The sequence below is a fragment of the Drosophila teissieri genome, chromosome 3L (assembly GCF_016746235.2).
Source record: "Drosophila teissieri strain GT53w chromosome 3L, Prin_Dtei_1.1, whole genome shotgun sequence".
In the NCBI taxonomy this organism is placed as follows: domain Eukaryota; kingdom Metazoa; phylum Arthropoda; class Insecta; order Diptera; family Drosophilidae; genus Drosophila; species Drosophila teissieri.
The window spans coordinates 4202490-4229827 of record NC_053031.1 but is presented as its reverse complement, the minus strand read 5'-3'; the positions used below and the strand labels follow the sequence as shown (position 1 = coordinate 4229827).

Sequence of the window (27338 nt, the reverse complement as noted above, 5' to 3'; positions counted from 1 at the left end):
TTTGGACTCTCTGCCGAAAATCTACACACATGCATCGCTTTTCAATGCGCTCACTATATACAAATAGATGAAATGCTATAGTCGAGAGCACCGACTATTAGATACCCAGTACTTACAGCAGTGCTTTACAATATAGGGGTTTTTGCAAGATAGCACAAAGTAAACAAACTAAACTCGCATTCTTCATCATAGTCCGATTTTCTGCTGATTTGTAATGGTTTTTTATGATAAGCAGTGTTGATACTCTATTGAATCGAAGTACTGGGTATAGAAACGCACACATGGTTCATATAAATCGCACACTAACTAACTAATCGCCAATCGAAAGGATTAACACTAGCCTAAGCATTTACCTATGCATACTTATAATACTTTAATGGCATTTGTGATTCAATTTAAAATTATAAAATCGAAATTATTTATTGTACAGAGCGATTTTGACATTAATCAATCGAAACCGAATAACTTTTAAAGTATTTTGCCTAACCCAAGTCCCAACTAACGTTTGCGTTTATCTAATGAATTATACATAAATTACCTCCTAGAATTTCTCACTAAAACGTAATCCTAATCAGCGCCAAAGACTTATGAATACATTTAATTATGTAGGTACTCTTATACATTCCCTAAACTGACGTTAATGATCTTTAAGCCCCTACTATTTATACTAATACCTATTATTATATTACCAACGATGCGCCAGAGAGCCCAACTTATTTCCAAAATGTTTCTTAACTGCTCTTAAGAGGTGCGATTACTTAAAATTCTCAAGTACCTTCTTTCATAAACAACTAATCTTAATATACGATAATTACCTATGTCTTTTAAACGAATTTAAAGGAAACCCAACACTAATTAAGTGCATTAATTAATTACATTGTTTGAATTTTGGCATAACAACCAATGCGATTTTTTACATTTATAAACTCGTTTGTTAAACTAAAATTACGAAAGTACCCAAGATCCCAAGCTTGAAATAAAAATCAAACGAAATAAAAGTCATGCAACAATATGCGAGCGCAAACTGATAACAAGTAAAGTGAAATTAAAATAAAACCAAGTTATTAATAAAACGGTGTACAGCTCTCGCATTTATTTGCTACTAAAACGCACAAAAGGACAATCACGAGAGTACGAAAGAACCTCTTACCAAGTAAAAGTGGTCATCTTTCAGGCACATCTGATCTCCAGTCTGTAGCACATGCTGGAATCGGTGGCATTCCACCTGACCAACTCGGCAATTGGTCTGCTGGACTTGAGGAACAAAGTAAGGCGGTCATTCAGTTGAAGGGGCGAGAATTTGCTGATGATTAACGCCTTCGTGGAGTCGCGATACTTGCCCATCAGCGACTCATTACTGAAACTTCGCCCTTGCCTGTCCGCCAACTCGTAGGTGTGCACGGCTTTGTTCTCCTCGTCGTCAATCAATCGATAACTGGGCTGTCTATATGGATTGTAGCCCAACTTTTTGCATATTTCCCGCACTTCATCCACTTGTGGGGGTTTACTTTTCGGGAAGCATTTCGTATGCCAGATGCCAAAGGTCTGTTCGATAACTTGACCGTACTGTGGAGCTTTCTCCGGTTGCCTAAAAAATGAGCGTTCATCAAATTAGTTTGCTTTCCAAAGATTGAAGTTTAGTGCATACGTGTGCTGACTATTGGACCAGAAATCCTTCTTCTGCAGATGCAATGGGTGCTCTATGCCAAAGCAATACCGCTCATCCTCTCCATTGGGGCAATCCTTCTCTTTGTCACACACAAAATCGCGTGGAATGCAATCTTCAGGAGAGCTGTTTTGGATAAATAATGAAATGGAACTGCGACTACATCCACGTTTGACTGATAACACTCACGAACTGCACTGAAAGTGATCCGCTGTGCAGTTACACAGTACTGAACTCTCGTCGCTTTTGTCCCAGCAGTTTCGCTTGCCATCACATATCTTTGACGGATCGGTGGCTCTATAAGACACATAAATTGTAATGCGATGAAAACCTGCAAATTTGCTTGCCTTAAACGTACTGCAGATATGTGAAGCAACTGCAGATGGTCGGCTCATCCGTCATGTCCTCGCAGTCAGATATGTGGTCACAGAACTTGCTTTTCGGCACGCATTTGAAGCTGCTCCGACACTTCATCTCGCCAGGGGCACACTGCTGCTTTTGCTGTCGGCATTTGGTTTCATCTTCATCGCTGCCATCATGACAATCGTATCGGCCATTGCACATCGCAGCCTGCGGCAAACAGGTACCCAGCTGGCAACGATGGGTGGGGCATTCCGGGGCTGGTAGGAGCATTTTGCAGCTGGGTTTGTCTGTTGGGAGGAATTTAAATTAACGTTGGCAGCGTTTTTAGGCTACAAACGATTTACCTATGGTATCCTGCAGCGATTTGTATACCAGCTCCAACGTTCTAATGCTAAATGGCTGTTTAAAACTGTGGCAATCGGAGTTGTTGTAGCTGAACAAGGCCGTTGGGAACCAGCCTGTGTGCGAGTCCCGACAAACCAATACACCCTGATCGCTGGGACTGTGATGTGAATCGCTCACATTTTTCAGTCCGAACTGGTTGCAGCTGGTGAATTTGGTAATGGCCGGTAGCTCTGTGGGGGCCACGCCGTTAATGAGTTCCACCTCCTCCGAAATGGAGGCCATATCCTCGGCACTCACATTTAACAGGCGCATCAGATTGGCCGGTGGTTGCTTCTCCTGCAGCTTGTAGCAGGAATCGCAGTTGGTGGCATTGTGTATCCGGGTGATGGCTACTGTTTTGATGCGTCCTGTGGCATCGTCATGAAGCACGCTGATGCACTGCCTGGCATCGCTTTGATTTTGATGGGAGCTGCAACAGCAACATTAATTAACTACGGTCCTGAAATGTTAAAACCAAATTAATTAACTCACCTGTCAGGCAGGAAGGTAGGCAACACATGGTGGGTGAAGCGCACTGGGCGCTCCAGATGCAGAAGTAGTACATTCGATTTCGGCACTCCCTCAAAGCAGTCCACACGCCGAATCTGCTCGTGATTGCTCCTGTGGGCCGATCGCTTTGTTTTGCCACCGCCCAGCAAAACGCTGACGTAGTGAGTCTCCAAATCTAGGCCAGACAGGCAGCTCTCGTGGACCATTACCCAATGTTTGTCCATCAGCACTCCGATGCACCAGAGGTCGCCATTCATATACACATCTGCCAACCAGGGCCAGTGCAGCTCCTCAATGGCTTCGTGCAGCTCCTCATTAACCAGTATGGTTTTATTTTTCTTGCTCTTGATGAGTTTGTCCAGACGATCCAAAATTTCGTCCTTTTTATTCACGACCATCGCCGGAATTTGCGGCTTAAAATGCACATTCGGAGTGTTGTGCGTCTCGATAGTGGGCGACAGGACAGGAACCTGTTCAATGGGCTTTTCCTTGACAGCTTGTCCAGCACTGAATGTTTTCAGGGGTGTGGTTTTATTGGAATAGGGATTGCACTCCACGTAGATGCCGACACACTTGCGGGGCAACAGGCGATCCTTCTCCGGTCTGGAAGCGGATGGTGGTCCCAGTTCCGGTGTTATGACCTCGTTCTCAGTAAATTGAATATTGTCACCGAGCATGGAGTGAATTCGAGCTGCCATGCGGTTCCTGCCTCCTTTTAACTCTGGTGTAATGGGATGCATTTCCTGCTGGCTCACAAACTCGGAGCTGTTGAAGTAGTGCGCGCCCTTGAATCCAAGGAGAGCACACACCGCATCTGCTGTGTTGGCCTGGTGCTCGTGATAGCCCGTCTCGTGAGCACAGACCACGCGCCACACGCCATGGCCATTTCTGGAGAAGATTCCAGTACTGCTGAACTTGGGCTGCTGGTGCAAGTCAAAGTGCACATCGTGGCCATTGGTCAACGCAACTGAAAAGGACATTCAAGCCAAGTGATATAGTTCTACAACATTCTTAAATAGATATTTCTCTACTTACAGCAGTCCTTTTCATCTTCCTCGAACTTGCAATCCACTTCATTATCACAGCGTTTGCTCAACGGCAAACAAGCTTTGGACAGCGGGCAACGGAACTCGTTAGGTTCACATTCCACTAAAAAAGTGTTTTGAATACAAAGGACTAAATTATTTTGATCAGTCATTACCGCAGTCCTGTTCATCCGTGAGGTCCTCGCAATCTGCCTTGCCATCGCAAATGAGACCCTTTAGAGATCCCTTTAAGTAATCCCTGCATGTGCAGTCCAGTTCATCAGTTCCGTCCTCGCAGTCCACTTTCCGATCACAACGCATCATTATATCCACAATTTGAGGCATCCTGGGAAATACATACAAACGAGCATTACAATATAATACAATTTATGACACACAGGCAACCAACTTCTTGCACACAAATTTATTAGGAATTTGCACTTGATCCTTTTGAGAATGTTTGCTGCTACTATGCGTTGTTGTCGTCCTAGCGGATTCTGTAGTGGTAGTTGGCGCTAATGTGGTCACAGTGGTTGGCATGGTAGTAGAGATTGGGGCTATGGGCGTGGTGGTAAAGGTAACAATGCTGCTAGTTGTGGTTGTATCTTCTGTGGTTGTTGTATCATTCACTCCCTCCGTAGTTGCTATTTTGGGAGCCTCTGTTGTGGTTAGCGATGGAGTATTTGTCATTACATCCATTGTGGCCTCAAATGTAGTGCTCTCTATAAATTCAGTTACCAAATCAGTGAGTTTCTTCAAGTCCTCAGTTGAAGTGGGCATAGTCGGAGTTTGCACAACAGTAATTGGTAAGGTTGAAGCCTCAGATTCACTTGTAGTGGATACAAATGTTGATGTTTCAATATTTGTGGGTGCCAAATTAGGGGGTGCACTTGTGGATGGCAACCACGTTGAAGGATTTCTCGTCGATGGCATTAGAGTGGATGGGCTTGTGGCTGAATCACTCACTATAAAATCTGTACTCGTGGTTTCTTCTGTTACTGATAAATCAGCTGAGATAGTTGAGGTAACTTGTTCAGTTAAGACAAAGTCCATTGGGCCCTCTGTGGTTTCTGTTTGCTCCAAAGATGTTGTGCTTTCCCACAACTCTTCGTCGTCTTGTTCCGCCTTTAAATCTTCATCTTCAATGGGAATAATTTCCCGCATTTTACTCTTTTCGGGATGATAGTCACTCTCGGTTGTGGTGCTGATGTTCTGTCGAACTCCACCCACCATATCTGGCAAGAAGTTGTAGGTGCATCCCACCTCATCCTCGCCACCCAAACAATCAACGTTGCGATCGCAGCGCTGCCGTTTAGCAATACATCGCTTGCCACCCCAGACGCAGATGAATCCGGGACAGAGTTGAAGCGGCTGAAGTTTGGGCAGAAGTCGTGGAGTGGTGGCCATTTCCAGCCAGTCCAGGTAGAGAGTGACCCTCGTGTAGACTCCAAACTCCTGGGGGCGAGCACAGCCATTGCCGTGACTTACCACTCCGGCCAGATAGAATTCATCTGGGTTAGAGACGCTGCGACAGAAGAGCGGCCCACCCGAATCACCCTGACAGGCATCACGACCTCCATCTGGATCGCCCGCACAAATGTCCTCTGAAGCCTGATCTTCTGGATCAGTGCATTTTTTACGAATCGGCACGACAACCTGGCGCATGGGATCACCTAGTAAGAACGGGTTAATATAAGTAATTTTGATATGGCTTCAGTACTTACTGCTTGGACCCTTCTCTCTGATGGCTCCCCAACCAACAACCGTGCATAGTGTGTTTTCCACAGGGCCCCAGATCCAATCTTCTCCCACTGTGGTTCTTCCCTTGTCTGGCAAGCAAATAGGTTTAACCCAACGATTGAACTGCAGCGGATTAAGCAGGCGGAGCAGAGAGAGATCGTTGCGCATGCTCCTCCGCTCGTAGGCTTGGTGGACAACCACATGGGAGACGGGCTGGATCTGAGTGGCGGGTGAGTAACTGGTGCGACGCAGGAGACCAGCACGCACTTCATAGAAGTACTTGCCATAGTTGATGACACAGTGCGCAGCGCTGATAATCTTATATTAATTAAAAATATCTATAAGTAAATATATTTAAATGGAGTTTAGATCTTCTAACTCACCCAACGATCAGAGTAAATGGTTCCACCGCAATGGAACTTTCCATTCCTATAGATAGCAACCACAAATGGCCATTGGAGTGCACTTGTATAGCTTCCACCAACGATGCGGCCATCGCCAACTGTTTCCTTCGAATCCGACACCGCTCTTTTTGCTCTCTTCGAGTGTTCCAACATGGATGTTTTAGAGGGCAGGCCGCACTGCATTGGGGGGCACTTGACATAGGCCACATGATCCACCAGGGAATCATGGCTATTGCGTCCGTGACATGCCTGAGCAAAGTGGACTCCAGCCTGCAGGGAGGGCTCAATGAAAGGACCCGGTAGAGTTAGGGTTTGGAAACTGACATTCAACACTGCTGAGTGACCCATTCGGCTGTTGTCATCCATCTCGCAGGCTGAAGCCGCCCACTTTTCGCCATTGTTGCACACAGGATGCCAATCCCCGCGATAATTGTGATAGAGATAGCCCTCAGAAGCAGATGCACCGTGTGACTGAAAGAGATTTGTAAGCGATTTAGAATAAATCCCATCCAAACTATATGCATTAATCACCATATGATCCGCCACATCGGTGACCAGCATGCTGCACTGCTTCTCATCGCGTCCATTCAGGCAGTTCATGAATCCGTCGCAGCGCTCCAGTCGACTATAGCACATGGAAATCGTAGATCGATTGCGTTTGGCAAAGTCCTCTGCATTTTCATAGCAGGAGTAGGCCAACGGTTCGCAGCCAAAGCATCCCAGTTCGTCCTCGCCCATAGGACAATCTTCATAACCATCGCACAGCCGCTCTTCGTCCACGCGATCTGCACAGGTGCAGGCGGACTCATCGCTGCCATCGGAGCAGTCCACCACATTATCACACCATTTGGAGGCGGCGATGCACTCCTGTTGGCCAAAGCACGACAACTGATCGGGCTCTGGGCACCTGGATCGCTCCTGGATGGGTTGCTGTGGCAATCCTACATAGCTGGCGTAGATGATCTGTCCCTGTTGATGGGCGGTGCTCGACTGATTGGCATGACGCATCTTGAAGTTGGCATTGGAGAAAGCCGTCTGTCCACCCTGCTGTTGCTGCTGACTGGATGTCTGCGATTGTCCTGCTCCCTGACCCGCTTGATTCTGCATGTAGCTGCAGTAGACCTGCTGCTGCTGCCCGTTGGACGGTTTCTGTGGTGAGGCGTTCTTCGAAAAGATATTGGCACCCTGACCGCCGGCTCCGGATCCGCCACTTCCTCCGAAAAAGTTTCCGCTCGGTCCAAATTGCTGAGGCACAAAGAATATGCCGGCGCCGGGATTGGATGATCCGCCAAAGTGCGCACCCTGCATGCCCATAAATGTGGGCGTATTCGACCACATGGGCATACGGAAGTTGGCAGGCGTCATATAGAAGCAAACGGGTATGCTGGGCATTCCGAAGTTGGGGTTAAACATGAACTGTGCTGAGGCCTTCATCGTTTCACCGGACACCGGGAATCCTCCAGGAGCTCGACTGGTAAACTGTACACTGGGTGAGGCCGTGAAGGTTTCACCCTTCTCCTTGGTCTCGCCGTCTGGGATGGAGGCGACTTTGTTGCGCATCCGCAGAGCCACTCGTTCGCAAAGACTTAGAATTTGCGCGTCAGCAGCTGTAAATTAAATAGTTAATTACTGATTATTATATAGCAGCAATAATGAAATCAATCTCACCATTCCAAGTGTGCCCGTTGAGCGGATTGATTTTGGGTCCCATTTTGTCCAGGGCCTTCGCATCCAAAGCGGTTCCAAAAGTATCTATCAGCTCGTCTTGAATTGGCCTTGCCTGATCCTCAAACTTCTTTAGCCACAGCTGGCGTTCGTAGCCATCCGTAACGTTTTGTGAGGAGGAGGAGGAGATGGATTCATTTCCGTTTAGCACCCTGAGAATGGGTTTCTCCGCCTCGTGTTGCTCAAAGCTCTCCAGCATGTTTTCGATGCTGGTGGGGTTGTCCAGCGGATGCGGGGATCGTGGCGAGTCTGGATTGCTGATCGCCTCCCTAGTAGTCAACTTTGGTTGGCTGGTGGAGCTACTGCTTACCTCACCGCTGGCCTCTCCTCCATCGATGATCCAGTCAAACTTAACTGGCTTCGGCTTGGTGGGATACGCAGTGGAATTATGAAGTCTCTCGTTGACTTCGGTTGTGCTGATTGCCACTGTCGTCGCGATGGTTGTGGTGGTGGCGTTCCCATGCTGCTCCACAACTTCATCTCCGTCAATTATCCAATCGAACGGCATCTTACGCTGGCCTGATGTGGTCCCAGTGGCTTCAGTGGTGGTGTCCTGCGGCTCTACCACTTCCCTGCCGTCAATTATCCAATCGAAAGTTATTTTCGGCAGCTCTGTGGTGACAATGGTGGTTTCGAGTATACCACTTGTCGCAGTGGTGGTCGTAGTGGTTGTCGTAGGGTTGGTCGACTTGACTTCCGGCTCCACATTTTCCTCTCCGTCCAGAATCCAATCGAAAGATAACTTTCGCTGAGCGGTAGTGTTCCTGGTTTCCACTGGTCCATCAGTAGTTATGTTCAATACCAATCCGCTTTCCGTGGTGGGCACGCGATCACTATTAGTGGTTTCCGTTTCGAGTATTGGATCGGATTTCATGGAGGTGGTGGTTACATTTCTAATAATTCGCTGCCCTGGTCCCTCAGTGGTACGCAAAATTTCTTGGGGCTTTTCAAAGTGATCCAGAATCCAGCTGATCTTCTCCGTAGTGCTCTCCACAGTTATACTTTCAGTAGTGGTTGCTGTTATTTTTGTGGTTGTATTTTCGACCAATTGAGTGGTGCTCTCGGGTGCCTTGGTTGTTTCTTTCTTGGGGGCACCATCTGTATAAACTGGACTCTCATCGTGATCGTGACCATCGAGGATCCAGCTGATCCTCGAAGGCTTTATCTTAGTCCTCGCTGGCTTTTCAGTGGCATTTACCACAGCCGTTGTGGTTTCGGCAGTTGTCACCTGAATCAGATCAGCCGGTGTGAAAGTACCCCTCTCTTCATAGGACTCCATGCTTGATTCCAGCTTCGGCTGCTGCTCCCGCATAATGGCCTTCATCTTCTCCATTTTCTCGGTAACCTCCTTTGCCATTTTGTACATGCGCAGGAAGGCGGACATGCAATCCTGCGGAGTATGCTTCTTGCACCGCACAAACTCATGCTCCAGTTGGCTCAGAGCTTCTCTCGCCCTTTTGGTTCGCAGCTTGGCGTACAGGTGCTGCAGGTTGGCCTCCATCCGGACAGGATCCAACAGATCCAGGCCATGCAAGTCACGGCGCAAGCGATGTTTCTTGTTCAACCGGAACTTAACCAGCATTTGCTTCAAGTGCTTTCTTCTCCGGTTTTTGCTATCATCCATATCCTTGTTCATGTCCTCGTCGAGCAGTTTGAAGTGCAAGGTTTGGGGACTCACAATCAGGGCAGCCTGATCCTCCTCAAACGGCTGATTAAAGAGCACTTGGTGCCTGGCATTCAGCGCTGCAATCTGCTGCACTTGATCTTTAAGTGATTCATGAGTTATTAAACTATTAAACCTTTTTACAAACATACCAATCTTCTCCACCACAAGGCCATGGTAAATCAGCGAAAAAAGCAGCACGATGATGACCAGAACCGAGATGGCCACGATCCGTTTGCCAAAACCAATACTCCACCAACGACGCGGATGCCGCAGCAGCCTGGTGGCCTCCAGCTCTGAAGAAATCCGGTCAAGATTATTATTGTTACAACATTCCTTAACGAAGAACAATTAGGTATTGACTCAAGACTTAAAAGATCGTTTTTTATAAGCGAATCGCTTAAGTATTAAACTGTTTACATAGTTGTATGTTTATTGTCTTGTTCGCAGTTTTTATAAAAACTGAGTTTACATACTTTTATTTTCAACATACATAATTACACACTTTTGATTATTTATTTTGGTCAGCACTTTCTGGCCTGTTCAGCACTTTCGCAATAATTTGTATAATAATGCTGATACAAGTTCAAAATAAATTGGAACTTTCGATCATTTTATGGAATTTACTTTCTTGCTTAAAATGTTAACAGACGTGGGTGAAAACTTTAATTGGGTAATGCAAAAAATATTCATTTTTATATGCCAGCGAGTACGGAAGTTATTTTCAATATCTCAAAGTAACACAAACACATACCATCCATGTTGTAATTCATTATTCACTGTGCTGATTTTCTTTCTGATTTTATTTCACTTAATCTCTGGACATTTTTAACTAGAACTTTAACACCACAGAATTGCCGATTTTTTCTTTAAGTTTGTATTTATATGTTTAGCACTTTGTTAAATTTGGCCGGGCAACAAGGAGCTTCGGGTTACAGCGATTCACTCAAACAAAAATCCACAAAAAGCAATCGCAAAGGCCGAATTTGATATACACGATAATCCAGAACGGTAGTGACCACCACGATGACGACGACGATGACGACTTCCGAGCGATCCGCCCGGTGAAGAGCAACTGAAGCCGGCGGTGGTGAGTGCGCCGCTTATAAGGGCTTCCGGAAAGTGGATCAGCAGGCAAACGACCCACTTCCAGCGGCCACTGCTGCACTTTTCTGCTACGTTTCGAACTTATGGTTTTTTGGTTAATGAAAAGCGGCCCGGCAACTGCGGAGGTCAGCTGAAATGGCCGACGAAAAGTGCAAGTTGAAGGGGAATTTTGGAATTGCAGAGCAACGAACCTCCGCCCACCCATGAAACCAGAAATAAAAATAATGTAAGCTAAGCAGGCCTAGACTTAATTCTCAACCCTTACAATCAGATGTTTCCAAATCACTTTTTTTTTTACAAATTTCGTAAAGCGCCTTAAAAATAAAACTTTTCTTCTTCGAGATTTTACGGGTCCACAAAATAACGCTTTGACCACGAACATCATATACCGAAAAATATAAATAAAAAAACGAAAAACAAGCGGTAGTAAAACAGAAAAACACATGCATATTCCCTAGAAAATCGTCAAAAATCATTTATCAAAATTTTACCATCAGACAGAACGTAAGTAGCAGCGCATGAAACAAGCAGGAATCGAGTGTCTTACCCAGTTTTCCCATGAGCCCGCAGAACTCAACTCAACAAAAATTGATGCGCAAGCAAAGAAAGTATACGCCCTGTGCATTCAGCCAGTCATCAGAGGAACCAGCAGCAAACCAGCTCACAGAGACCTTACCACGGCATGCGCACAGAAGTCCTTAATCCAGTATCCATTATCTCGAGATAACCAACATGATGTGGACCCGAACGACAATCGCGCTGCGCAGGATTGCTAGGTCGCAGAGGTATGTGACAAATGAACTCGTTAATTACACAGAATGCATACAATAAGCATTTAAGTAACTAATGCTTTTCGTTTACATTCTTTTTTAATCTTACAACTTATGACAACACTACCTTAAATGCTCCAATAAGATAATTAATTACTAATTAAGCTTATGTTCTTTTCACTTTCAAATTTTATTAGAGAAACATACAGTTTTCAACCTATATCAAGCCAATTAAGTATTAAAGTGGTCAAGAACGATTATGATGAATGAGAAATATGAGAATGTACTCAAGTACTGAAAATGCCATTTTTCGCTTAGCATGACTTAGATTAGTTAACAATTTCTTCGATAATATGCACATATCGATGGGGGTAATGTGAAAAAGAATCAATGTATGTTATACATAGTTGTCTTCTACTGTAGATGTAATTCAAATGAGAATACTGTTTCAATAAGATCTTAGATTTCATCCGCTCCCGGCGGTATTTTAGTCAAGGACTGAGCTTCGTAAAGCTCCTCCAGTAACTTGCGGAAAATCTCGGGGCTGATGTTGTTGCCCACGCGCATCAGCACGAACCAGTCGCCAAAACTGCAATTGCGCAGTGCCACCTGTAGGTGCGTCTTGGGCATGAAACGTGCCCTGGCCCGAAGCAACTGCAGGCGCATTCCGGGATACAAAACGGTGGCCAGGCGGTACAGGAACTTTAGGGCAACGAGCATAGCCACCAGTATAAACCACAGCCACAAGAAGGCGAAGATCTTCTCGTTCAGTATATTCAGGGGCAGCAGGCAGAGGTAGTCGTATATGTTGGACGAACCGCTGGGGCCGCCCTTGTACATCTCGCACTTGGCGCACTTGGGAAAGACCTCCATGGTGATGATGTTCCACGTGTTATAATCGCCGTTGTAAAGCGACAGCAAGGCATCACGGTAGCGGCCCCAAAAACCGCCGAAGAATACGTCCAATAGAAGAAAGTTGAGAATCTGCGAGGTTACAAAGTTAAAATAGTTGATTAAAACGAAGATTATTAGATTACAAGTCTTGGGTCACTCACACTGATGCTCAAGTTGAGTATCTCACAAAAGACGTAGCTGACAAAGTAGCGGAAGTGGGTCTCCTTGTAGTCGCTGGAGAAGTACTTGACCAGTACGCGAATTTGAGTCCTGCTCTTGTCCTTGCAAACGGCCATCTTGTGGAAATCGTCGCACAAATGCTTCAGTCGACCGCCTTCCCAAATTTTCCAGAGAAAGGCGGGCAAATAGAAGACAAATGACTCGAGGAGCAGAACCAGCACCACCCATTGATAGTAGGTGATGTAGTGGCGATTCTCCGGTGGCACCACCTTACTCACCGCATCTGAAATGGAGAATCCTAGCTAAAAGCGAGCAAATTTCTAAAGGGGATTTCCAAGCTCACCTGGTCGGCACTGGCCAGCGCCATTTCTCAGCGGCGCCACAGTCACATTGTCGCTCACATAGGCGCCGTAAATCCAGCAAAAGGCGTGCACGTAGTCCATGTCCTTGTCCCCAAAACACTGGATAGGATCCCCGAAATATTGTTTCGAGGAAAGTAGAAAGGTGCAGGCCAAGAGCAGGGCCACCGTCACTTTGGAGTGCAGCGTGAAAATGGCATCGTAGATGTGCACCGACTTGAACTGCAGATACTTGGAGAGCGGCTTAACAGCTGCGTACATGGTGGCGTGTTTATTTTTATTAATTTGCGGCTTAAAACATGAATTGTTCAGTGCTTGTAAATTTTGGCGTTTTAACTTGTTCCAAAAGCACGCGGCATCATAACGGTTGAAGCACACTATTGTTGTCTCTTTCCTACTCGCGCTCGGGAATCGTACGTACGCAGTGGGTTTCTCAGCAGCCAGCTTTTGGCTGGCTTTTATGTATGCAGGTAAGAAGCCAGATCTGACGGGAAAACAGCGAGACTGGCAGCCCTGTTTCGGCTGAAACCGTTCTTACCATCTGGTCACACTAGCACATCGCACATGTTAAATCTTCGTGTTGACAAATCGAAACCTGCTGAAAATCGAGTTAATTTAATAGAAGTTGCGTATTTTCGCCGGCAGCCTGAACGGTAAGCGCTCCAGGATGAAGGAACAGATGTCGGCAAAGCAGCACGAGCGCAACGAGAAGAAGAAAAAGAAGCTGGCGGCCCTGGCGAACCTAATGGAGCTCAATGATCGCGACCGATTGCACGAGGCAGAGTTGGCCAAAAAACGCGATGCAGAGGATGTCGATGTGGAGGAGCAGTCACCAGCAAAGGTGGATGACGAGGACGACGGCTTCATTATGGTGGGCAGCAAACGCAAGTCGCGAAACCGTCGCCACAATACCGAGCAGGAGGCGGAATCCCAGTCTGCCACAGGAACATCAGATCACGAAGAGCCGGCGACCAAGAAAGGGCGCCACCACGAGGCTGGTGGCGATAGCCTGCCCGAGGAGATCGGCACGCTATCCGAGGATCAGTACAAACAGTTGACGGCGGAGCTGAGGCGCCGCAAACGCGAGCTTGAGAACGTACCTTCCCTGCGACTGCGTGAGATGGGTCAGCGCGCCTCCCTGGAGACTCCCCAAGAGGCACGCACGCCCATCTTTCTGACTGACATCCAGAACCTGATAATGTGCGCCCTCATTGGCCAGAAGAGCCCTTGCCGGCCGGATCGGTGGTGCAGCGTGGAGAAGTGGCTCAGTCTGTCGCACAGTGTGGTGGTCATTCTGGAGGGACTATCTCTCTACCACTATCTGTCTAACGAGAGCCAGTTTGAGGCCACCAACAGGATATTCAGCACCAAGCTGGAGATGCTACTGCCACCGCAGGAGGAGGGTCAGATTATCGACGAGATAGCCAAGGTAAGGCTCTGGCGAAAGTAAGCTGTTAGCTTAATAATATATCCCTTGCTCTTGCAGATTCCTCTCACCAATGTGCAGGCACGCAGACTGATAGACGAGCACGGCTCCCTGGAGTCCGCTGTGGAGCTGAACAAAGATCCCACTTTGTTTGTAAAGACAATCTTTCCAATCGAAAGCAATAAATCTGAGGCGGAAGACATGCATGAGGATGACAAGTTTCCGCGCACTAAGCTCCTGCTGTCAGCCCTGCAAATGGTCGACGAGGGCTATCCCATTCCGATGCAAGGCGAGCTACACACTCGCTTCCGAGACTTTAAGTTTACCAAGGAGGTGTACGCGCCGGTAACCAATCGCAGTCCTATGTTCGGCGTGGATTGTGAAATGTGTCACACGGAGGCGGGTTGTAACGAGCTAACCCGAATCTCTATTGTCAACGAAAAGTACGAGACCGTTTATGAAACGCTAGTGTTGCCAAATAACCGGATCACCGACTATCTGACGCAATACTCGGGCATAACAGCTGAAATTATGCAGCAGGTGACCAAGAAGCTGAAAGTTGTGCAGAAGGAAGTGTCCGAACTACTGCCTTCAGATGCCATCCTGGTGGGGCAGTCCCTAAACTCTGATTTGAACGCGATGAAAATGATGCATCCGTACGTAATTGACACCAGCGTATGCTTCAACACATCTGGGACGCGACGACGGAAGACTAAGCTGAAGGAGCTGGCCAAGACCTTTTTACAGGAAATTATCCAGGAAAACATCGATGGACACGATTCCATTGAGGATTCGCGAGCCACGCTAAAGCTCGTCAAGAAGAAACTGGCGAACAGCATCGAGTTCGGAGACCAGATCCTCACGCAGCACAAGCAATTGCAGGAGTTGGCGAACGCATGCAGCGGCGATACCATATCCAACAACCTTTTTGCACATGTGGCAAAGCGGGATAAGCGTACGGCCATTGTCACGGTCGGCGAGTTGCAGCCGCGTCTAAAGGAAGTGATCGAAAAGGCAGGTGAGGCAGCGCCCAAGGATCACAGTTCAGCGGTGTGTGTCCACGAGGTATCCACGCCCAAAGAAGCCGTTCGAAAGGTCAATGAAATTGCACTGGAAAATGCCCTGACTATTGCCAACCTCCGCGTGCCAGAGCAGGACTTTGTGTTGGACAGTGCCGAGCGGAGTGTTGCCAAACTGGACAAAACCATCGATCGCTTGTGGCAGTCTGTTGCGCACAACGGACTCTTCCTCGTCCTTATGGGCGGATCCACAGAGTGCTCGAAGGGCGTAGCCAAAATAGCCATCAAGCGACTGAATGGATCGGAAAGTTAGGAAGCCTAATATGAACTTGTCTTTTGCTGGCCACCTCCACAGGATACCCACTGCCACAGTGCCCTAGGTCCAGTTGGAATCACGCAGCTAAATCAAATTTGCCGTATCATCCCCACGACATGACCAACAAACGTTTTACCTCACACCTGGAAAATGCCCTGCATGCAGCAATGCATCGATGAAAAATTGTCCAATTCAAACAAATTCTTTCAATAACGAATAATAAAATGTACATTTATTTTTTTCGCAAAAACTGCATTGGTTTCTGTATATACTGAAAGGTTTCAATAACTGAAAAATATAATGGATTAACATTATTGTGGATCATTGTATAATTTATCCCTAAAGGAATACAATAATATAAAAAGTTAATTTATATTATTGATTTCCACTTAAATTTTTAAAGGGTCAGTATATTGATACCAACTTAAATTCTTTGAAGGGTCAGCATAATACATCGTTTATTGAACCGTACAAACTGTTCGTGTCCGCATGCAATTAGAAATAATTCCCCAATCCGACCGATACATTTTCCGGATGGAGCATTCCAAACTGGCTGCTCGGATTTGACCTAGTTTCGGTTAGTTTGCATTGCCCGATATTTGTGGCTGGTGGTGCTCTGGTGCTCGCTGGCCAGGCAGCCAGGCGGGTGTGTTGATAAGAGCCATAAATTTCCTACCTCCCTCAATGTGGTGCTCCGTTGTCTAGGGCCTGAATGCCCGAAATGGGCCTCCTCCCTAGAAGCCCACGCACTCTCGCTCTCCCTGGCTTTTCCATTTCCCTCGCTGCCGCTCCGGAAAGGGAAAGTCCCCGCAGCGTAATTGTGTCTTATCACACGCTCGAAAATGTTGCGTCTTTTTTGGCTGAGTGCTCATACGACCTGTGGGTCGTGCTCAAAGTTCCTGTGCGCATGTCTTGGCGCGGAAAAGCTGCTGAGAATTTTCCCCCGATTCCGATGGAAAGTTGCCAGACGGCTGGTGCTTTGCCATCAACTGGCAAGTATTTCAAAATATTATACTGTATTTAGGTTCGAGTTATGTACTTCCTGGCAAAACACAAGTGATTGTGAAAATTTGATGGTCCTGGAAGGGATCCCCAACTCATATGGTACCCATATTTTGGACATGGCCCAGTACGGTGGCAACGCCAGCCCGGGAAATTTGGTATGTTTTCCTGCTGTCTCGTTTGTTTTTCATATTTTTTTTGGCTTGGCGCTCTTCGTACAAATCTTGTTGTATATACGCTTTTTGGCTCTCGAGCGGAGACGTCGTCGTCGTTGTTGGCTGCCTTACCCAATTCCGTTTGGCACGAGGCGCGCAAAACTCTCGGATCGCTTCTCGGATCGAAACGGAACTACGAGTATATACGCGATTATCGGCGGGGCTATATAGCCAAAATATCTGTATATATCTGCATATCCTCGGGTGCGAGCGGCCACCCAAAATTGGCATAAACAAATTGGCGTAAACAGAAATTGCATTAAGTTGGAAGATTTTCGCATTGGGGCGGAAGTTCTTAGATATCTCAATCTGAAAATTGGCGAATAAATTTCGAAACTCGAGAGTTGGCCCATGCAACAAATTTATAAACTGGGGTAAGTCTTTGTGTATAATTAATCAAAATGCGATGGAATGAAATGAAATGCTGTATACAAACAGAGGCGAGCAATTGGCCAACATAAATTGTGTATCCATAAAATACACAGACACTGGCGAATGAAAGCCTGTTCAAAGGAAAGTTTTCCGACTCTCAGCGTCTGTGTGTGTGTGTGGTGTGTGTGTGTGTGGGTGTAATTATGCGCGTGTATGGGTGTGTGGAAAAGTCGTTCACTGTGTCAGTGTTTCATTGTATCATCAGCTGGGCATCCATCGCGCATACGCCGCATTGTCAATTGTTACGAGCACTCACGTCCATTCCCCAGCTTCGCCCTTGGCACCAACTGGTTACCACCCCCCAATCCCCCCCAGAAATCCAGAATCGCGCTCTTGATATTGGTCTATTGGCCCATGCCAAACCCCATGAATTTAGCAAAGGTCTCCTCTTTCTTTTGCCAGCACTTGCAAATTTGTTCCAACTGTTTGCCTTGCTGCTGCCTCTGCTGCTGCTCCACTTTCATTCAGTGCCCGTCCACTCGCCCTTTTGTTTTCCCCGCCGAACATGGAACATGTTGCGTAGGGTTTTTCCTTCACCAGCCCCACCCCCTGAGATTTTCCTGCGCGTCGAGGGTGAGTTTTTCGCTTTTTTTCGCCTTTCACGTTTTCGTGTTTTGTTTGCAATTCGGGAGGCAGCGCTTTTGTTAGCTCCCAAGTCCCCTAAAAATTTGATTTCCATGAAAGCCGAACGGAAATTGAAATTGTCGCCTTCTTTGTTGGGAAATTTTAATTATTTCTTATTCCGTTTTTAGCCGAATTTTGTAATAAAAAATTGTATGATGTAGAACTATGAAGTACTTACCGCTTTCACTAACAGGAATATTCTACCAAAAATATTATACTTTTTATTTTGTGTCAGGATTTGTTTTGTAATGTGCATTTAATGTAGGAATTACTAATCGCTTTAAATAATCACATGTAAAATATTATACATATAAGTATAACTATAGTTAAGATTCATATGTTTAATACTCTTCAAAAGTATTATTTAAAAGGTTGCACTCTATAAAAGCAGTTTAGTTCTTGAACATAGTAATAATTAAGTAAACTTTCTGTGTGGCTGCCATTGCCACCTTTCCTGCAATCAATGTGTATATTATACTTTGAAATCGGTTTATTTGGCGCGTTGCCAAAAGAGCAGCGAGCAATTTGGTCATCATTTTGCTGGATCTTCGCAGGGGATGGATGAGTAATGCAATTTTCCCGAGCCAAGACCGAACAACAAATTCCACTGCGTTGTATTTGCCTCACGGCATTCAGTGTGCCCGCAATCAAATCAAATGATGTCATTTTCCTGTTGTGAAACGCTGTCCTGTCCGAGGGTGTCCATAGTACCATTGATATACTCTTATGTGTAGTATAAGGTGCCGGTCCGCGGAACAAAGGCCCTGCGACCAATGACTCAGTGGGTGACACGGACTGTAGGTGCCACTATGCCGCAGACCCGTGGCAAATTGAATTACGCATCCGAAATACTGCAGTTAAGGGGCTTCGAGTGGGAAGTTCAAGATACAAATCGCATTTGTTACAGTGCAAAGTTGCTCATGTCTTGCAGATAAGAACGTTTGCTTACAACTAAAATATGGTTGTGTGACAATCAATATGACAGGCTTTATATCAATAGTAAGGTTGCTACTTCGAAAGGGGAGTTCGTTAAACCTTATAGTGTGATAAATGATTACAAACAAAACTAGTTTGCCTCTTGGTAGAAGCATGCCCATGATGTAAAGTTATCATATGATTTCGTGTTATTAGTATATCATATCTCTTAGTTCAGGTGTTCTGATTTTACCCAAAATAAGTTGGGTATTTTAAAAGATGCATTTTGGTTGCCTTTCTACAGCGCACTTATATATTTAAGTAATTTTAGCTTTCCAAAGTTTCATAATCGCGCAGTACTTACACTGGCTGCCTGTGGGCTAATTTTAATGAACCACCTCATTAGGATGGATATTAATAGAGGAGCCATCGCACTGGCTGTGAACTTTTCCCGCTCCGCCCAAGAATGTGGCAAGTGTTTTATTTTTGAACAGTGCGGCAATTGCAGGTGGAATTCGGAGTTGGCAGCGGATCAGGAAGTGGAATTGTACTGGGATTAGATGGGTTGGGCTAGCAAGTCTTTCCCATCGAATGCTTTGGCTTGTTTATTTGCAGCTTCATTTGTTCGATTGTTTGCGTTGAACCACGCATATTGCGTGTTGTTTACCGGCAGCCAACAAAGTGAGTAATTATGTTAAATTTCGACTAATTAAACATTTTCGCCGCCCGCCTGCCTGGTGTAAATATCGATATTGCTCGACATTGTTGATGCTGCTAATTAAATTTTCCCTTATGAATGCAAATATTTGATTCGGCCCGGCGATCGTAAACGGGTTTTAAGCGATCCAATCGTTATGTTGATCTTGGGGAAATGCGTGCACAGTGGGCCTTTTGTCACCCAACCACCCCAACCACCCAGCCACCCAATGTCAAGGTCGTTCGTGGGGCGAACTGCGAGTGCTAACTGTTAACAGTTTTTGCTGTTGTTCTGGCCGGTTTCATATGTTTTTTCCCATCTGGAGCTTCCGCCTTACATGGGGACTCATTAGCAGTCTTCGCTGCTCCAGTAGCCCCCCACGAAATACGTATGTAAACATTAAAGTGGCCTATGCCTCAGCGAGGGGAGATCGAGGAGTAGCAAGAGTTTGTCGGTCTTTCCTATCTCTAGTGGTTATCTTATGCAGATATACCCAATAGTTAATATTTACAATCAGGAATTACCAATAGGAATTTTTAAATTAATGCTTAGGTTTTATTTAACCAGCTTACGTATTTCGTGTGTGAGTACTGTTTAAAGTTGTCACCGATAAAAACAGTGATAAACTTGGTACTTTGCAGGCAGTTTAGTTTTATCTAATCGTAATTTTCGTTGGCAGCCGCCTTCCCCAACTTCTGTGGCAGCCCTCGCTGGCTGCATAAATACTTGTGCACACAGTACCAACTCGAGCAGCTTTTCAGCTTTGTCCTGGCCTTGGCCGCCGATAATAACTACTCTGCTTTTCTGCCTGGCCCTTGGAAAAGTGCTCTTTGTTGCTATTCTTACGCCCATACTCGTACTCGTGTGTGTGTGTGTGGACACTTACTTTTTATTCCCACTGTGCTGTTTGCATTGCTTATCAATGAGGCGAATTTCGTGCGTACACAAAGCGCCTGCGACAATTACAGTTGTCAAATATGACACTCCCACACCCACCACACTCCACACACCACCCACTCCGAAATCCGAAATTCGATCCTCCACCCACCCAGAAATCCGCGTGCTAATTGGTTCATCCAACTGTGAAATCTTCCTCCAGCTGCTGGTGCCGCCTTTAACTATGCCATTTGCTTCTTTGGCACACAAATTGATTTATTTGCCCGACAGTTTGTCCACCAAATTGAGTTGATAACTCGAGTTGTGAATGCTTCTTAAGGCTGCGAGGAGGCGGAGAACTCGAACTCATTTCCGCTCGACCTGCATTTTGCGAGCTTTCCTCGGCTTTTTGCAACTTCAAAGTTTGTGGAAATGCGGGCAGGCTAAACTTTAATGGGTCTTCTAATATATTTAATTTTGATTAACTGACTGAAGCAGTTGAAGCTGTTCGGGGTCATAGGATGGCATTATAAAAATGTCCTAAAAAATATGCAATTTAAAAATCTGAAAGAAAAGTAAATAACATTTGCTTACAAGATAATAATGCAATGAAACATTATTTTAATTTTATTTTTACCGTATTTTAATTTTTGTAAGAAAAGTAAATAACATTTATTTACAAAATAATAATGCAATGGAAAAAAAAATAAAAAACATTTGTTTACAAAATAATAATGCAATGAAACGTTGTTCAATTTTGTTTTTATCGCATTTTTGGGAAATAGTAATTTTTCAAACTAAAAAAATTAAATCAGCTTTGAGAAAGGAGAAAAAAAATATCAAAAAAATATTATTGTATATAAAAACGACACCGAATGTTTTAAAATTTTTGGTTTAATAGAACTTATCTCCGATTGGGAGCATTTTCCGCTGCCCCAACGATCGTGACGCATTCTGCTGAACACCCCAGGCTGCGCTGCCGGCGTAGCTGCCGACGTCGACGTCGCAGTTCGCAAATGGGATGGAATAGCAGTCGATATTTCAAACTCGCGGTGTTCGGTTCGAAATCGTGCGAAAATAACCAGAACTCGACCAGCCAATTAGTGATTTACAATATTAGAAATTATTACAAAATTCGATTGCCAAAAGTATAAATCAAAAGGTTACCGAGGAGTCGTTTTGCCAACATATCTTTGGCAGAGGCGCGGCCAAAGTAAATCGCCTTTTGATTGATTGATTGATGAAGCCGTCTAGCGATAAGCCGAGGCAACAAATAAAGCGTAAGAAGTGCATGATACAAAATGATAATGATAATTGCGATAGTGAAATCGAGTGACATGTGCGTTGTAAAGTTCAAGAATGAATTTGGACAAGGTCTGGGTTCCAATTAGGGTTTTAGACCCTCCCACGGCCCAAATATTATCGTACAGATAAACAAAAGGAAATCAACACATATGACTTCCAAGTGCTAATTCGATGCCTGTGCTGTACATAAAACCCATCTCCCATTGCGGTTACTGTGCAGATGATAAAGCCTCAAGTCGAGCGATGAACAGCCATAAATTTATTTGCATACGATAATTTATTTATTGCACTATCAGACTACGAGTATCACAAGTCGTCACAGTTCCCCTTGTGGTTCACTGGGTAAATATTTGAATATCAGGCCGCCTTACGGTCGTCCCCTCTCTGAAGAAAGCTGGGAACTGGGAACTATATAGTACCATATAGTATTCCACATTTGAACCACGAGAAGCGCGGTCGTCAACACTTCAAGACCGATTCCGTCTTCCTTACAACTGTTCAAACATCGTCGTAGAATTTATTTTATTTATTAATATTTCTCCATACGAGTACACTCTTTTTTAATGTTTTGCGGCACCGGCGCGAATTTGCCCGCAATCTCACTTTGCCTCAATTAACTTTGTTTGCATTGTACTTAAGGAAATAACAAGAACAGGAACTATAAATCAAACTTTCCAATTGAACAAAGGTTTTGGTTCAGAAAGTTTCCCTCTGAAATTCGCTTAGATATAAATGTTTACTTTTTAGGAAAAAGAATTTCATTCATGTTATTACATAAAGCAAAACATAAGTTATTTGTGATAATATACCATTAAAGATGTGTGTTTTATAATAATAACAATTTTACTTCTAGAAATTTTGCAAGGTTCAAACAATTTATCTGCTATATTGGCCATATTAATGGCATATCAGACTGACAATCTTATCATTCTCAAGCCCCTAAATGCTTCCATATTTTAGTGTTCCCGTGACAAAAAAAGAACATAAGGCAAGTTGGTATGTGAAAGTTTCAATGCAATTAAGAATATATAGTCAATATAGTTGTAGTGCCACACAAGAATTATAATTAAATATTCAAAACTTAACGGCCAACTTATCGATTAACTTTATTTAAATAACTATGCAAGCACTTGAGACCCAATTTGCTATTCATGTCTTGAAGGCATTACTTCCAGCTTACCAGATATCCAATTTGAATAGATTGGCATTTAGGACTTAACTAAATTAAAATAATCAGAATTAAATTCGATGTGGCTTGCGTTGTCTGATGAATTCATATGTCAGAAAGCCAACTTAATCACAGAGCCTATTCCTTCGATTCGGTAATGTCCCTATCACTGGCTAGTATTTTTAGGGGAATTAAATAATCACGCGCAGAACTTGGCCGTCGAAAGTAGGTAGCAGTGCACCCGTTTTCGATATTGGACATGATTTATGGCTATAGTATGATGGATTGCAGACGATTTGGCGGTAATCAAACGATTGGAACATATGCTAACTGAAACAGGCCCCAAAAATTGTTGGGCTTGAGGCTCGGCTGGTTGGCTAATTAGTCGGCGTGTACTTTTTAGATAGCACGCCTAATTTATTGTCGAGTGCAAAAATCAGCGATTAAAGGCTGTTTAGACCACTAAACGATTTATGTTTTGAAGTGTGCCAATTGACTGATAAGCCTGCCAATGAATCAATCAGTCAGGTGGGAAAGTACTTACAACGGCCATTAAAATAACTACCTATAGATTTCTTAGCGTGGCGAAATCGTCGACCGGCCGGCATGACTAACTAGCCACTCGTACGGGTCGTAAATAATATCCACCTAACATATTTCTTCAGATAAAAAATGTAGTTCCCTCGGGAGACCATTGATAGTCACAGAGCAACCCTACACCTGAAGCTCCCTAAACTAGAGCCACATTAAGCTGTGGTACTTGAAATGCGAGTGTTGTGCAGCACTCAATAATCAATCAAGAATCATTTAACAATAAATTAAAAAGGTTACTTACATAATATGTACCACTAAGGCAAGAAAGATTAAGAAGTTCTGATGAGATATTGTAGATAACGCTATAGCAGCATATGGATAATCATTTATTTATAAACTAACTAAATATGTTTGGAGATTCGTAAATTTCAAAAACAAACAAACCTCATACTGTTTGTTTCTGTTTTCAGTTCTCCAGCAAAATCACTGCCTTTCACGACAATGACAGCCTAGAGCCACGTCCGGGTAACAAATACCGCCAGCGACACATCAACGCGCATCTGGAGGAGCATCTGGTCAAGGAGAAGCGCATCACCAAGTTCCCGCTGGTGGGAGCCCTGGTCCACAAGGCACTGCGGCGTCGGGAGGGGGCAAAGGACAAGGACAAAGAGAACGAGAACGAGGAGGAGATCACAGATCAGCAGGGAAACCAGGAAGACAACAACAACGAGGAGTGGGAGCCGAACAGAATGGTGCTACCGTTCGGACTTGGGCCCGATGGCCATCATGTGGATGCCATTCAGAGTGCTCCGGCGCCCAGTGCCCCGCCCGCCCACATGTTGCCACCAGCCTACTCCCGGGGTCAGACAAACATATACACAGGTGTACCGATCATCGTGAATCCCTACATAGACTTCATCGTGGTCAACGGGGATGATCGCTACATGATCAGATGCGAACGGAAATCGGTGCTCGAGCGGAGCGTGGAGCTGGCCAAGCTGATCCACGCCGGTCCGAACAGCGGTCGCAAGAGCGACAACCACTTCCAGATACTCAACGTGGACAAGAACGACTTCGAGCTGATCGTCCGCTACATGGAGAAGCACTTCATTCCCTATCGCGATCACAAGCACCTGCTCAAGATACTCGAGCTATCCGATCGCTTCAATGTTCCAGATCTGGTAAGTTATTACTTCCTATTGTGGATGACCAATAAGTATAACAGAATAATAATTTCAGATAATCTACTGCATTCGCGAACTCGATCTCAGAATCTCGAGCGCCACCGCACTGGACATCTTCAAGGCGCTGTGGTTCTACCAGGGCATCGCACTGACCAACCAGCACCAGACAGTGATCACCACCCAGGAGACGGGCCAGCAGCTGGCCAGGAAGAAGGCGACCAAGGCGAAGGCGGCGGCCAAGCAGTTGGCCGCTGCCAAGGCCGCTCAGTCCACCGAAAACGGAGCGGAGGGCGATGGTGCCCAGCTGAACCTCATTCCGAATCCAAATCCCTTTACCACCGAAGATTACGGCGTGGCACTGCTGCACAACACACTGCAGCTGATCGACATGCATGCCGAGCTGCAGCTTTCGATGCCGGAGATCAGTGATCTCAGGTTCGAGGAGCTGGAGACGCTGGTCAAGAGGGACACCTTGCAGCTCAGGTCGGAGGTCACACTGTTCGAGTGCCTGGCCACGTGGAGTCTGGCGGAGTGCGCCCGCAAGCACATCGATGCCACGCCGGAGAACCGCCGCACTGTCCTCGGTCCTTTGTGCCTCACACCCCGTTACTTGCGAATGACCGCCAGCGAATTCCGGCGATGCTGCGAACGCCTGGAGCTACTGCCACCCACTGAGATATCACTCATCACCGACGCCCTCGAGGGTGAGTAGCCTCATGGAGTAGTGTAGTGTAGGCTTATCTATGGCAGTTCAGTGAACCGTCAGAGATCTAGTTTGCTTTTGCAAACTCAGAAGATTCTATTTATAACCTTAGCTATCTCTCTACTAATACTTGAATATTATAAGCGAAAAGTTTTTAAATTCTATAAAACTTTACTTCTTATCTATTATTTGGTTCGGCAAAATGTTTATATTTTTTTCAGATAGCTTAAATTCTGGAGAAATATATTTAAACAGCGCATTGAAATGTTTCATAAAAAATGTATAATATTTAATATACAAATGTGACAAAGGCAGTAAAGATGCCGTCTTATCGGGAGTATGCCGTAGAATAATTACTTTTGGAGGCTAAAATACAAACAATGATACTTTCTTTGTTTGTAAGCCTTGCTAGTGTGTACATTTGTGTAAAAAACTGAGTGCTTACTAATATTTTCTCTATTTACATTGCAGGCAAAAAGCTAAAGAACCTCACCGATCAGCAGGCGGAGCTGCTGGAGAAGTTCCGCCAGCCGCGTGCCGAGTACGCCCGGATGCCCGTCCACCTGAGCGACCGGAGCAGTCCGAAGAACTATCCCAAGAAGATGCGGCTGGCCCACGAGGGTCGGCCCACGGAGGAGGGATGCTGGGAGAAGGTGGGCATGAACTGTCTGCGCATCTTCGTCTGCATATTCGACTGATCCGAGCAGTCCGAGGGGGAGGAGGATGATGAAGACGAGGAGGAGGATGAGGATGAGGCGGAGGACGAGGATGATGGGAATGGATCTGAGGAGGGAAATGGAAATGAAAATGGAGGGGGCAGAAATCGACACAGATACGACGGAGGCTGAGATGACTATCCCACATAGACTTGTTGCATTAAACGAATATTAGCGCTTATGAATTACTTATACATAGAGTTAACGATTACGTTAGTCTTATGGGGATAATGGCCAATTACTGTGGCAGTGATTTTATAGCAGCCGTTTCTAACAATACTATATAATGTTATTTATATACACGCAGATATATATATATGTATATGCGGTGTGTGTAGGTCGTATTTACTCGCTAGTCAAATGGAAACAATGGTAATACCAAAACTTTTATACAACTTTATGCAACGTTTTGTAGCTGGACTCAAAATACAAACCTAACATAACAAGTTAAAAACCGAAGTAAAACTAATTACAGAACTTAGGAAATTACTGCATAGTGCTAGGGATATCTCACTCACAAAGTACATATACATCAAGTTAATCAAACACACAAAAATTATAGTGCAAATCGTATTTGGGCCCGGCCATAGCTAAACTCATTATTATTAATTGTTTACTATACTTTTAACTGTTGTGCAATTGTCGACAAATGGAATTTATATATACACTCACCAGCATTCATACGATACACACATAAATACTATATATACATGCATATATGAGTATATAGAGAGAAAATTCGTTGAAATCAGAACTATGTTGCCGTTACTCGGTTCTTGGCTTTAACTCCTATAACGAAGTGCTATAGCTAAATCGCATAAATAACAATAACAATCAGATTAGCATTAATCATAGCGAATTACATATGTAAGCACACCAGCAAAGCGCAGAGGAAACACACAAATTGTTAACAGATTTATGCATTTTATTAGTTAATGTTTAGCGCAAAGAACGCCTCGAATTCTATTCGCCTAAGTTGCCACACGTTATATACTATAGGTTGAAACAGCGATTCCAGTGCGAAATATCAATGAAGCAAAGCATCAACCACAAAACAAGAAATACATTCAAGAAAAAGGTAGTTAAAGAAATAATAAAGATGTACACAATTTTCTAAAATATTTCAACACGATTTTTAATGGTTGGGACGTTTTGTGCAAAAATGATATAGGTATTCTAAAACCATTATTGTGCAGCTTCAAATTTTCGATTGTTTTTGGCAATTACTGTAGTGACGAATGCGGTTCAAAAGCTCACACAAAGGTTTGAGTCGTAATAAGCAGTCCGCATGTTAGCAAAGTTTCAAACCACTAAAAAGCTAGCCTGACAATATTATAAAGTTGGTTATATATTTTATTTGTCTGAGTGACGAGTGGCTACTACGAAATACAAATCTATTACAGGACTTAACATAAA

General features: G+C 44.8%; 4 protein-coding genes across 4 annotated transcripts; 2 read left to right on the top strand and 2 right to left on the bottom strand.

Moving 5' to 3' along the window:
* Positions 1-1061: 1061 nt before the first annotated feature.
* Positions 1062-10540, bottom strand: LOC122617844 (serine protease nudel). Its single transcript, XM_043793857.1, has 15 exons — positions 10235-10540; positions 9633-9776; positions 7761-9581; positions 6624-7699; positions 6072-6563; positions 5673-6006; positions 4358-5621; positions 4125-4294; positions 3959-4072; positions 2906-3890; positions 2374-2843; positions 2025-2316; positions 1856-1963; positions 1649-1792; positions 1062-1588 (listed from the first exon to the last, which is right to left on the bottom strand). Exons 1-15 carry the CDS (start codon positions 10251-10253, stop codon positions 1171-1173), a joined length of 7851 nt encoding a protein of 2616 aa, XP_043649792.1. The 5' UTR covers positions 10254-10540; the 3' UTR covers positions 1062-1170.
* A 301-nt stretch (positions 10541-10841) lies between these two features.
* LOC122617398 (small RNA degrading nuclease 5) lies at positions 10842-15801 on the top strand. The gene is made up of 4 exons (XM_043793247.1): positions 10842-11091; positions 11158-11372; positions 13436-14219; positions 14277-15801. Exons 2-4 carry the CDS (start codon positions 11320-11322, stop codon positions 15546-15548), a joined length of 2109 nt encoding a protein of 702 aa, XP_043649182.1. The 5' UTR covers positions 10842-11091; positions 11158-11319; the 3' UTR covers positions 15549-15801.
* LOC122617399 (innexin inx4) lies at positions 11529-13175 on the bottom strand. The gene is made up of 3 exons (XM_043793248.1): positions 12775-13175; positions 12413-12714; positions 11529-12341 (listed from the first exon to the last, which is right to left on the bottom strand). Exons 1-3 carry the CDS (start codon positions 13049-13051, stop codon positions 11817-11819), a joined length of 1104 nt encoding a protein of 367 aa, XP_043649183.1. The 5' UTR covers positions 13052-13175; the 3' UTR covers positions 11529-11816.
* Positions 15802-16529: 728 nt separating the features above from the next.
* On the top strand, positions 16530-26122 carry LOC122615904. The gene is made up of 4 exons (XM_043791080.1): positions 16530-16711; positions 23790-24500; positions 24559-25207; positions 25678-26122. The coding sequence occupies exons 1-4, from the start codon at positions 16625-16627 to the stop codon at positions 25902-25904; spliced, it is 1674 nt and encodes a 557-aa protein (XP_043647015.1). The 5' UTR covers positions 16530-16624; the 3' UTR covers positions 25905-26122.
* Positions 26123-27338: the final 1216 nt, after the last annotated feature.

Excerpts from the sequence above, each read along its gene's own strand:
- LOC122615904 (XM_043791080.1), top strand. The coding sequence starts at position 16,625 with ATGGTCCTGGAAGGGATCCCCAACTCATATGGTACCCATATTTTGGAC. Across the intron at positions 24,501-24,558 it reads GCTTCAATGTTCCAGATCTG|ATAATCTACTGCATTCGCGA; the intron begins GTAAGTTATTAC and ends TAATAATTTCAG. Across the intron at positions 25,208-25,677 it reads CATCACCGACGCCCTCGAGG|GCAAAAAGCTAAAGAACCTC; the intron begins GTGAGTAGCCTC and ends TTTACATTGCAG.
- LOC122617398 (XM_043793247.1), top strand. The coding sequence starts at position 11,320 with ATGATGTGGACCCGAACGACAATCGCGCTGCGCAGGATTGCTAGGTCG. Across the intron at positions 11,373-13,435 it reads AGGATTGCTAGGTCGCAGAG|CCTGAACGGTAAGCGCTCCA; the intron begins GTATGTGACAAA and ends TTTCGCCGGCAG. Across the intron at positions 14,220-14,276 it reads TTATCGACGAGATAGCCAAG|ATTCCTCTCACCAATGTGCA; the intron begins GTAAGGCTCTGG and ends TTGCTCTTGCAG.
- LOC122617844 (XM_043793857.1), bottom strand. Across the intron at positions 3,891-3,958 it reads GGAAGATGAAAAGGACTGCT|TTGCGTTGACCAATGGCCAC; the intron begins GTAAGTAGAGAA and ends TGTCCTTTTCAG. Across the intron at positions 1,964-2,024 it reads AGTTGCTTCACATATCTGCA|AGCCACCGATCCGTCAAAGA; the intron begins GTACGTTTAAGG and ends TGTGTCTTATAG.
- LOC122617399 (XM_043793248.1), bottom strand. The coding sequence starts at position 13,051 with ATGTACGCAGCTGTTAAGCCGCTCTCCAAGTATCTGCAGTTCAAGTCG. Across the intron at positions 12,715-12,774 it reads CGCTGGCCAGTGCCGACCAG|ATGCGGTGAGTAAGGTGGTG; the intron begins GTGAGCTTGGAA and ends TCTCCATTTCAG. Across the intron at positions 12,342-12,412 it reads TACTCAACTTGAGCATCAGT|ATTCTCAACTTTCTTCTATT; the intron begins GTGAGTGACCCA and ends GTAACCTCGCAG.